General features: G+C 50.1%; 1 protein-coding gene across 1 annotated transcript in view; it reads left to right on the top strand.

Annotated features, from left to right (window-relative positions):
• VASP (vasodilator stimulated phosphoprotein) overlaps positions 1-12,414 on the top strand; it is a 120,714-nt gene that overhangs the window by 81,224 nt on the left and 27,076 nt on the right. The window contains exons 5-6 of the mRNA XM_063938436.1: positions 2,905-2,942; positions 11,801-12,123. Coding sequence (XP_063794506.1) covers positions 2,905-2,942; positions 11,801-12,123 — 361 coding nt within the window. The remainder of the gene's footprint in view (positions 1-2,904; positions 2,943-11,800; positions 12,124-12,414) is intronic.

Raw genomic sequence — 12,414 nt, 5'->3', positions numbered from 1 at the left:
TAATGCTAGGTTACAGCCGCATACATCAGTAACAGCTCATTCCACACGTTCTGTGGGAACTTCATGGGCAGCTGGTCGTGGAGCTTCTACGACGCAGCTTTGCCGTGCGGCTACATGGTCTTCAGTGCACACATTTGTGCGCTTTTACAAGTTTGATACGTTTTGCGGCATCAGCATCTAGCTTTGGCCGCCTAGTGTTACAGGTGCCAAACAGCTCTCCCGCCCACGGGGGAAGCTTTGGTACGTCCCAAGAGTACTCCAGTGACCCCTAGTGGATGAAAAAGAAAATAGGATTTTGGTACTTACCAGGTAAATCCTTTTCTTTGAATCCATAGGGGGCACTGGACGCCCACCCAGAGCAGTTTTACCTGGGTTGTAGTAAGCTCAGGGGATCTTATGGTAACACATTTTCACCGACTGGTTCAAATTTTCTAGTTCTATCGGTTATGGTGTCAACTGTTTCGTTGTCAGTTACATTATGTGTCAACTTTATGGTTGTCCGTTATGTTATAGGTAATTCTCCAGTGTCAACCTCTCTATCGCTCCTGTTCGGCTCAGTAAAAAACACTGAGGTAATCGGGGAGTATGGAGGGGAGGAGTGTTACTGAATTTGAATATTCAGTGCCCTGTTCCTTTCGGAAGCCGTCCATATCCCAAGAGTACTCCAGTGCCCCCTATGGATTCAAAGAAAAGGATTTACCTGGTAAGTACCAAAATCCTATTATCTGATCATTATCTCGCCATGTCCTGTATCTGATCATTATCTCGCCATGTCCTGCATCTGATCATTATCTCGCCATGTCCTGCATCTGATCATTATCTCGCCATGTCCTGCATCTGATCATTATCTCGCTATGTGATAACGCTGCATGTCCTGCATCTGATCATTATCTCGCCATGTCCTGCATCTGATCATTATCTCGCCATGTCCTGCATCTGATCATTATCTCGCCATGTCCTGCATCAGATCATTATCTCGCCATGTCCTGTATCTGATCATTATCTCGCCATGTAATAACGCTGCATGTCCTGCATCTGATCATTATCTCGCCATGTCCTGCATCTGATCATTATCTCGCCATGTCCTGCATCTGATCATTATCTCGCCATGTCCTGCATCTGATCATTATCTCGCCATGTCCTGTATCTGATCATTATCTCGCCATGTCCTGCATCTGATCATTATCTCGCCATGTCCTGCATCTGATCATTATCTCGCCATGTCCTGCATCTGATCATTATCTCGCCATGTCCTGCATCTGATCATTATCTCGCCATGTCCTGCATCTGATCATTATCTCGCCATGTCCTGCATCTGATCATTATCTCGCCATGTCCTGTATCTGATCATTATCTCGCCATGTCCTGCATCTGATCATTATCTCGCTATGTGATAACGCTGCATGTCATGCATCTGATCATTATCTCGCCATGTCCTGCATCTGATCATTATCTCGCCATGTCCTGTATCTGATCATTATCTCGCCATGTCCTGTATCTGATCATTATCTCGCCATGTCCTGTGTCTGATCATTATCTCGCCATGTCCTGTATCTGATCATTATCTCGCCATGTCCTGTGTCTGATCATTATCTCGCCATGTCCTGTATCTGATCATTATCTCGCCATGTCCTGCATCTGATCATTATCTCGCCATGTGATAACGCTGCGTGTCCTGTATCTGATCATTATCTCGCCATGTCCTGTATCTGATCATTATCTCGCCATGTCCTGCATCTGATCATTATCTCGCCATGTCCTGCATCTGATCATTATCTCGCCATGTCCTGTGTCTGATCATTGTCTCGCCATGTCCTGCATCTGATCATTCTCGCCATGTCCTGTGTCTGATCATTATCTCGCCATGTCCTGTATCTGATCATTATCTCGCCATGTCCTGTATCTGATCATTATCTCGCCATGTCCTGCATCTGATCATTATCTCGCCATGTCCTGCATCTGATCATTATCTCGCCATGTCCTGTATCTGATCATTATCTCGCCATGTCCTGCGTCTGATCATTATCTCGCCATGTCCTGCGTCTGATCATTATCTCGCCATGTCCTGCATCAGATCATTATCTCGCCATGTCCTGTATCTGATCATTATCTCGCCATGTCCTGTATCTGATCATTATCTCGCCATGTCCTGCATCAGATCATTATCTCGCCATGTCCTGTATCTGATCATTATCTCGCCATGTCCTGCGTCTGATCATTATCTCGCCATGTCCTGCATCAGATCATTATCTCGCCATGTCCTGTATCTGATCATTATCTCGCCATGTCCTGTATCTGATCATTATCTCGCCATGTCCTGCATCTGATCATTATCTCGCCATGTCCTGCATCAGATCATTATCTCGCCATGTAATAACACTGCATGTCCTGTATCTGATCATTATCTCGCCATGTCCTGCGTCTGATCATTATCTCGCCATGTCCTGCATCTGATCATTATCTCGCCATGTCCTGCATCTGATCATTATCTCGCCATGTAATAACGCTGCATGTCCTGTATCTGATCATTATCTCGCCATGTAATAACGCTGCATGTCCTGTATCTGATCATTATCTCGCCATGTAATAACGCTGCATGTCCTGTATCTGATCATTATCTCGCCATGTAATAACGCTGCATGTCCTGTATCTGATCATTATCTCGCCATGTCCTGTATCTGATCATTATCTCGCCATGTAATAACGCTGCATGTCCTGTATCTGATCATTATCTCGCCATGTAATAACGCTGCATGTCCTGTATCTGATCATTATCTCGCCATGTAATAACGCTGCATGTCCTGTATCTGATCATTATCTCGCCATGTAATAACGCTGCATGTCCTGTATCTGATCATTATCTCGCCATGTAATAACGCTGCATGTCCTGTGTTCTGTCCTCAGAGCCCCAGCAGAACCGGAGCAGAGTGTTCAGAGTCCAGGTGAGGGCAATAACTCCCACAGCCGCCTCCCCTCCTTACCTGCGCCATCATGCCCATTATAACGGACCCCCTGGGATTAGGGACCAGGTGTGCCCCTGTTACTTGTATCACGCCTGGATATTACTGTGGGCTCAGTGGTTACATGCCCCAATCTACTAACATTTATACTGACCGTTACTGGAGTCAGCGTCGGCGCTTATAACTTTATCTTCCAGAGTCCCACAGGCGCCGACATTCTAGATTTACACCCTCTTACCGCTTTGTCTCAGTTCCCAGTCTTCCCAGTTTTATTCTTGTATTTTGTTACCAATTGCAAAGTGCTGAGCACTAATAATATTAGATAGTAAGCTCTGTGGCACAGACGCTGCCTGTATGATATTAGATAGTAAGCTCTGTGGCACAGACGCTGCCTGTATAATATTAGATAGTAAGCTCTGTGGCACAGACGCTGCCTGTATAATACTAGATAGTAAGCTCTGTGGCATGTAATAACGCTGCATGTCTGTATGTCAGCTGCCTGTATAATATTAGATAGTAAGCTCTGTGGCACAGACGCTGCCTTTATGATACTAGATAGTAAGCTCTGTGGCACAGACGCTGCCTGTATGATATTAGATAGTAAGCTCTGTGGCACAGACGCTGCCTGTATGATATTAGATAGTAAGCTCTGTGGCACAGACGCTGCCTGTATATTAGATAGTAAGCTCTGTGGCACAGACGCTGCCTGTATGATATTAGATAGTAAGCTCTGTGGCACAGACGCTGCCTGTATGATATTAGATAGTAAGCTCTGTGGCACAGACGCTGCCTGTATGATATTAGATAGTAAGCTCTGTGGCACAGATGCTGCCTGTATGATATTAGATAGTAAGCTCTGTGGCACAGACGCTGCCTGTATGATATTAGATAGTAAGCTCTGTGGCACAGACGCTGCCTGTATGATATTAGATAGTAAGCTCTGTGGCACAGACGCTGCCTGTATGATATTAGATAGTAAGCTCTGTGGCACAGACGCTGCCTGTATGATATTAGATAGTAAGCTCTGTGGCACAGACGCTGCCTGTATGATATTAGATAGTAAGCTCTGTGGCACAGACGCTGCCTGTATGATATTAGATAGTAAGCTCTGTGGCACAGACGCTGCCTGTATGATATTAGATAGTAAGCTCTGTGGCACAGACGCTGCCTGTATGATATTAGATAGTAAGCTCTGTGGCACAGACGCTGCCTGTATGATATTAGATAGTAAGCTCTGTGGCACAGACGCTGCCTGTATGATATTAGATAGTAAGCTCTGTGGCACAGACGCTGCCTGTATGATATTGGATAGTAAGCTCTGTGGCACAGACGCTGCCTGTATGATATTAGATAGTAAGCTCTGTGGCACAGACGCTGCCTGTATGATATTAGATAGTAAGCTCTGTGGCACAGACGCTGCCTGTATGATATTAGATAGTAAGCTCTGTGGCACAGACGCTGCCTGTATGATATTCGATAGTAAGCTCTGTGGCACAGACGCTGCCTGTATGATACTAGATAGTAAGCTCTGTGGCATGTAATAACGCTGCATGTCTGTATGTCAGCTGCCTGTATAATATTAGATAGTAAGCTCTGTGGCACAGACGCTGCCTGTATGATACTAGATAGTAAGCTCTGTGGCACAGACGCTGCCTGTATGATACTAGATAGTAAGCTCTGTGGCACAGACGCTGCCTGTATGATACTAGATAGTAAGCTCTGTGGCACAGACGCTGCCTGTATGATATTAGATAGTAAGCTCTGTGGCACAGACGCTGCCTGTATGATATTAGATAGTAAGCTCTGTGGCACAGACGCTGCCTGTATGATATTAGATAGTAAGCTCTGTGGCACAGACGCTGCCTGTATGATATTAGATAGTAAGCTCTGTGGCACAGACGCTGCCTGTATGATATTAGATAGTAAGCTCTGTGGCACAGACGCTGCCTGTATGATATTAGATAGTAAGCTCTGTGGCACAGACGCTGCCTGTATGATATTAGATAGTAAGCTCTGTGGCACAGACGCTGCCTGTATGTGTGACAGGACGATACCGTACGGAAGCACTCGCTGCTTGCCGCGTCCCGTGATCTGCGCACAGAATGGAAGGTCAAGCCGCACGAGGCCTGACCACATAGGGGATTCCCTGCTTACCGTCAGTAACCGCCTGTTACTGACTCCACCCACTGCGCTGTGGGCGGGTTCTCGCTGCCACCACCAAACTCCTAACCTGCCGTGGCGTTTGGAACCACGGTTCTGCTCTGTATGTGCCGACGCACTGCTTTACCACACCTGTGTGGTGTCGACGAATCCCCACTAGCCACTTGCTAGGCCTCTACCGGTAGCTGGCGGAAGGCGGAGCTTGGAGACGTCAGGTGCTTCCCTGGACAGCCGGAGAACGGGGCTAGGTTTGGCCTAACCCTGTTGGTCACAAGATGAAGCAATCTTCTTGAGGCAATGATGTTTATTTGCTCAAATATAGTTCTAAAGAGAACTCTTCCCTATTGCTAGGGGCAACAGCATTACAGCAAGATGTTCCAGCAGAATAAGATGGTATAACTACAACTCTGGAGGCACGCAGGTCTCCTTTTTATGTCAGTTTTCCACACAGTACCACAGGGGGGTAAGCCCTCCCTGTCTTCTCCAACGAATCAGGTTATTTTACAAAATACCAATAAATTACATTTTACAAGGATATAAGTGCAATAAAACAATATCCTCCTTCCTGTCACCCAGACAACGTTTGGTATCAGATTAACATTCACTATTGATAAATTTATCACATATCTTCAAAATACAAATGTGTCTGGTCATTCCCATCTGCAGGCAATCTCAGTGTTTAAGATTACAACAGGAATGGCTACAATACAAACAAACAGTCTTCCTTCCTTTAACTTCCATTCAGGGGTCGTATATTAAATCCAAGCCCATAAACCCAATGATTAGCATCTCTCTCTAAGGAACTTACACATCAAAAGGTATTGTCCTTCACACCTCACTGCTAGTACAGGGCCCTAAGCATGCCCCTTCCTATTTCCAGAGGATAAGAGATGCGTATTCAGACAGCTATAGTAACTGCATTTTTCCTTTAAATATACACCAAGCCTGTCTTGAATATAAAATAGATACAGTTAAACATGTCTTCCTGCAATGGTGCACAGAGCACTACATATGACATGTTAAAAGTAAAACACATAATTAAACAAACTTTTAAACAGTCCGTGCCCAGCGCCGTAAGTACGTTTAACAGTGACGCCCAGCGCCCATTGTCCCTTAATATGGCGCCAGGCACGAGGGTTAACACCTTCAGTGCCGCAGCCGCCATTTCACGTGTGGCTGGTTGGTCTCTCCGGCCACACTCCTCCCCCCCCATTCAAGCGGGTCAACCAGGGACCCATGTCCCAACGATTTGGGTCCTGGTCCCGCAGTCCGTTGGGGTGAAGGGGACGCTACCTGGGGGTTGTAGGCTCTGGCCTAGACAGTTCATCCATAGTGCAGTGGGCCTCTCTTCGTGGGTGCACAATGTTCAAATAGTCCACTTGAAGTCCAAGTTCAAGGCTCCACCACAAAAGTCTGTCCAATTCCCCCAAGGTAGGTTGCAGCCACCTAACAGGTAGGTGGTAAGTCACCACGGTGGGGGGCTGGTTACAAACAAGTGCCACCCAAGGTGTCCCAACTGTGGCATACCCCACCTCCCACAATAGCAGTTTCCTGCTTAACCAGGCCACAGGGTGCTCCTGCCCATATGGCTCTTTCTGGCTCTGTACAGCTCCCAGTCCGTGCAGTGGCGCAATAGTTCGTAACACACAGTCCTGGTCAAGAATGTGCGCCATCAGCACTGGAGCGGGTACCCGAGTCTTCTTCAATGACTGGAATGCCAACTCGCAAGCGGGTGCAAAGTCCACTGACTTGGGAATGCCCTTCCTAGCCATCTCTGTCAAGGGGTTCACTACAAGACTAAAGTCAATGACAACATGTCCGTAGGGCCTTACAGGTTCTAAGGTCAGTACCGGTCTGGGTGATGTGGGCCGGGGACAGCCTCTGGTTGCCTCCACCCCCTCTGGGTTGGGCCTACCCCTGTCTCCTCCCACATGGTGCCCCAGGCACTGCACCTCCGTCATACCTATCTGGCAACTGTCTGCCCTAACTGTCAGACCTGCCCTCCAATCCTCCTCTGTCGACCTATGACTCGGGAAATCTACCCTGTCACCTAGGTCTACTCTTCCCTCCTCGTCCGCTACCTGTGCCACAGTGATGGCGGCCAGACCACCAGTCTCTGGATCCTGTGTGGCATCCACCACAGGGAGGCTGCGTGTCTTCCCCGATCTACGGTGCACAGGCAGGGGACCTGCTATGTCCACAGCAACTTGCTGCAAGGGTTCTCCTATGGGCAGAGGCCCAGAGACAACACAACCGCTGGAGTGCCCCGGCTGCCAACGCATGGCACCAGCCTTACAGTTGGTCTGGGCGTCATCCGACATTCCAGACCAGGGTAAGCTCTGTGTCAGGCACTTCAGGGTACGGTCTGTCTCCGGGTTACTGTCCAAAGGGGTTTCGCTGGCAACCGACACCGGTTGCGCAGGAACGTTCCCTGAGGGGACCAGTTGGACACATTCCCTATCTGGTCTATCCCCTCCCACTTTCCTGGCTACCCTGTACCTTAACCCTTCCCGCCAGGTCAACCTCCCCGCCCCAACCCTGTCCAGGCCGCTGCCAGAGTGGCGCCTCATGCCTTTCGGGGATGGGTCAGAGAGTTGAGCCTCCCTAAACTCCTGCCTGTGGCCCTCAATCTCTCCTAAATTGGGACGCTCTACAGGGGGATCTAGGTGGGGACTACTAGGGTCAGTCTGGTAGGGGTCAGTCATGGAAAAGTCAATGTGGTTTCTCATACTCACCGCCGGAGTTGGCAAACCACTTGGGTCAGGAGCATCATTGGGCACCCCCACAGGATCACACGAGCTGGAACCGACATCCTCTGCGTTGCTAGGGGACGTGGGCATACCAGAGGCAAAAGGCATGCGGGGTCGATGTACTGATCTAGCCGCTGTAATCTTTTCCTCTGGGCTGGTTGATGCTGTGGTTGGCTGTGCTGGCAGTTGTCTAGCAGCTGTAGTCTTTTCCTCTGGGCTGGGCTGTGCTGGAGTAGCTGATGTCAACGGTGGTTTTGGAACTTGACTCCGGGAAATGGCGCCAACAAACGTAGTGACGATCCCACCACCCAGATCATTTCCTAGGACCACATCAGTTGGGAGACCATCCATGACGGCAACTTCTCGCAACTCTGGTCCAGCTCCCCAGTCCAGGTAGACTCTTGCCATGGGAACCGCTTTTTCTGTTCCTTCTGCCAGGGTGATCGTGGCAGTGCGACCCTGCAATACTGCAGCAGGATCTATGAGGTGGGGGCTCACCACAGTGATTGAGGCCCCAGAGTCTCTTAGGCCTTCTCCCTGCAGGGGTCCCACGTGGACTGGCTGCAGGTGCCTCCACATGTTGTGTAGGGGCTGTTTGGCCATGCAGGTGACTCTCTCCGCAGAGTGCACCTGTCTCTCGCCACACTCCATCAGACTGACTGGAGGGGGAACAGTCTCTGTAGGCTCATCTCCTCTCGTCAAACAAGCGATCCGGGCTCCAGCACTCGGATTTGGGGCACGAGTCTGGGGTGCTTGGGATGCAGGACAGTTCATCCTCAGATGTCCGATTTTCCCACAGCCGTAGCACTTCTTCTCCAGTCGTGGCACCGATGATCTCTGATCAGTTGCAGGGACGCTGCGGTGCGGTTGCTGGCCAAGAGCACCCGGGTTGGAAGATGCTTGTCTTTGGGGGTGATGAGTTGAAGAGGGGGGTCCCCCTGGTGGTACAGTCTTTTGGAGCTGGCTGCTCGCTGGGCGCTTCTGGCCCCGTGGCCGAATTGCCACATACTTGTCTGCTAATTGGGCAGCCATCTTTAAGCTGGGTGGCTCCCGATCTAGCACCCACTCCTTCACTTCTTGGGCGCACCTGCGGTAAAACTGCTCCCTGCAGATCAGGTCGATCAGTGCGTCCCACGTAGTGGCTTCCGAATCCTTCACCCACTTCACCACGTACTGCCGCAGCTGGGTGGCGAACTGCTCATGGGTGCTGCTAGGATTCTTGGGCAAGTCTCTGAACTTCTTCCTGTAAGACTCCGGAGTGATGAAGAATCGCTGGAGGAGGGCCTTCTCGACTTCGTCGTAGTTCCCACAGTCCTCCGTCGCCACTCCTCGATAGGCCTCCAAGGCCTCTCCATGCAGAGTGGGCACAAGGTGTCTCACCCACTCTGACTTGGGTAGATCATGTAATTTGCAAGTCCTTTCAAAAACTTGTAAATGTCCATCAATGTCCCCATCACTGTCTGCAAACTTGGCAAACTGAATACGTCCTGATCTGTGTACAACAGCTGACAACGGCTCCCGGGGTACCACGGCCTGTGGTGCCCGCTCATCACGCCACATCTGGATGATGATCAAGCGTTCTTGCTCTGTTGCCCTTTCCCCCAATTCCGCTAGCCGATCTGCTAGGGTATCCGGGCCGCCCCCCCTGGGACGTTGGGATCCTGGCCCTGCTAGGGATTGTTGGGAGACATGGCTGTTGTGAGAGAGGGAGGGGCTTGTGGTTCTCACCGGTTCCTCATGAAGGTCCACTGCTGGGCCGTCCTCTGCGATGCTGACGCCGTCAGTGTTTTCCACCTCCACCTGAGACTCCTCCCAGCTCCTGAGCGCCGCCTGCATGACGCTCTTGGACGCGTTGAAAGGGATATCCACACCCTTCTCCTGGCATACGATCTCCAGATCATCCTTGGACATTCCGCTGAATTCCGCCATCTTGTGCGTCCTCCTGCGCTGCAGTTACTCCTCTCCTGAGTAACTCGGCTTCTCCAATCGGGTGATGAAAAGCCGCCTGGGATTATCCCACCACTATGCCACCAATTTCTGTGACAGGACGATACCGTACGGAAGCACTCGCTGCTTGCCGCGTCCCGTGATCTGCGCACAGAATGGAAGGTCAAGCCGCACGAGGCCTGACCACATAGGGGATTCCCTGCTTACCGTCAGTAACCGCCTGTTACTGACTCCACCCACTGCGCTGTGGGCGGGTTCTCGCTGCCACCACCAAACTCCTAACCTGCCGTGGCGTTTGGAACCACGGTTCTGCTCTGTATGTGCCGACGCACTGCTTTACCACACCTGTGTGGTGTCGACGAATCCCCACTAGCCACTTGCTAGGCCTCTACCGGTAGCTGGCGGAAGGCGGAGCTTGGAGACGTCAGGTGCTTCCCTGGACAGCCGGAGAACGGGGCTAGGTTTGGCCTAACCCTGTTGGTCACAAGATGAAGCAATCTTCTTGAGGCAATGATGTTTATTTGCTCAAATATAGTTCTAAAGAGAACTCTTCCCTATTGCTAGGGGCAACAGCATTACAGCAAGATGTTCCAGCAGAATAAGATGGTATAACTACAACTCTGGAGGCACGCAGGTCTCCTTTTTATGTCAGTTTTCCACACAGTACCACAGGGGGGTAAGCCCTCCCTGTCTTCTCCAACGAATCAGGTTATTTTACAAAATACCAATAAATTACATTTTACAAGGATATAAGTGCAATAAAACAATATCCTCCTTCCTGTCACCCAGACAACGTTTGGTATCAGATTAACATTCACTATTGATAAATTTATCACATATCTTCAAAATACAAATGTGTCTGGTCATTCCCATCTGCAGGCAATCTCAGTGTTTAAGATTACAACAGGAATGGCTACAATACAAACAAACAGTCTTCCTTCCTTTAACTTCCATTCAGGGGTCGTATATCAAATCCAAGCCCATAAACCCAATGATTAGCATCTCTCTCTAAGGAACTTACACATCAAAAGGTATTGTCCTTCACACCTCACTGCTAGTACAGGGCCCTAAGCATGCCCCTTCCTATTTCCAGAGGATAAGAGATGCGTATTCAGACAGCTATAGTAACTGCATTTTTCCTTTAAATATACACCAAGCCTGTCTTGAATATAAAATAGATACAGTTAAACATGTCTTCCTGCAATGGTGCACAGAGCACTACATATGACATGTTAAAAGTAAAACACATAATTAAACAAACTTTTAAACAGTCCGTGCCCAGCGCCGTAAGTACGTTTAACAGTGACGCCCAGCGCCCATTGTCCCTTAATATGGCGCCAGGCACGAGGGTTAACACCTTCAGTGCCGCAGCCGCCATTTCACGTGTGGCTGGTTGGTCTCTCCGGCCACACTATGATATTAGATAGTAAGCTCTGTGGCACAGACGCTGCCTGTATGATATTAGATAGTAAGCTCTGTGGCACAGACGCTGCCTGTATGATATTAGATAGTAAGCTCTGTGGCACAGACGCTGCCTGTATGATATTAGATAGTAAGCTCTGTGGCACAGACGCTGCCTGTATGATATTAGATAGTAAGCTCTGTGGCACAGACGCTGCCTGTATGATATTAGATAGTAAGCTCTGTGGCACAGACGCTGCCTGTATGATATTAGATAGTAAGCTCTGTGGCACAGACGCTGCCTGTATGATATTAGATAGTAAGCTCTGTGGCACAGACGCTGCCTGTATGATATTAGATAGTAAGCTCTGTGGCACAGACGCTGCCTGTATGATATTAGATAGTAAGCTCTGTGGCACAGACGCTGCCTGTATGATATTAGATAGTAAGCTCTGTGGCACAGACGCTGCCTGTATGATATTAGATAGTAAGCTCTGTGGCACAGACGCTGCCTGTATATTCATGTGTGATTCTTATATAATGTCCGATACTGATGTCTTATGTTGTCTCTTTACATTCTAGTTGGGCCAGTTACCCCTGCACCAACCGGTCCCCCTGCTCCGCCAGGACCTCCGCCTGTTCCTGGGGGTGGTCCGCCAGCTCCTCCAATGGGTGGTCCGCCAGCTCCTCCAATGGGTGGTCCGCCAGCTCCTCCAATGGGTGGTCCGCCAGCTCCTCCAATGGGTGGTCCGCTAGCTCCTCCAATGGGTGGGCCGCCAGCTCCTCCAGGAGGTGGCCCTCCCCCTCCTCCCCCTCTACCTTCTAGTGGTGGGGCTGGTGGTGGCAGCGGTGCAGGGGGACTGGCAGCTGCTCTTGCTGCTGCCAAACTAAAGAAAGTGTCAAAGGTGAGAACACAGATGGAAGGGAGGGGCAGGGAGTCGCCCTCTCAAAGGGGGCGGATCGGGTGGGAGTCACCCTCTCAAAGGGGGCGGGAGTCGCCCTCGCAGTGGGCAGCGGGTACACCCTCTCGCAGTGGGCAGCGGGTACACCCTCTCGCAGTGGGCAGATGGGGAGCGGGTACACCCTCTCGCAGTGGGCAGATGGGGAGCGGGTACACCCTCTGGCAGTGGGCAGATGGGGAGCGCGTACACCCTCTGGCAGTGGGCAGATGGGGAGCGGGTACACCCTCTGGCAGT

The sequence above is a fragment of the Pseudophryne corroboree genome, chromosome 8 (genome assembly GCF_028390025.1).
Source record: "Pseudophryne corroboree isolate aPseCor3 chromosome 8, aPseCor3.hap2, whole genome shotgun sequence".
NCBI lineage: Eukaryota > Metazoa > Chordata > Amphibia > Anura > Myobatrachidae > Pseudophryne > Pseudophryne corroboree.
This window is presented reverse-complemented; position numbering and strand designations above follow the sequence as displayed.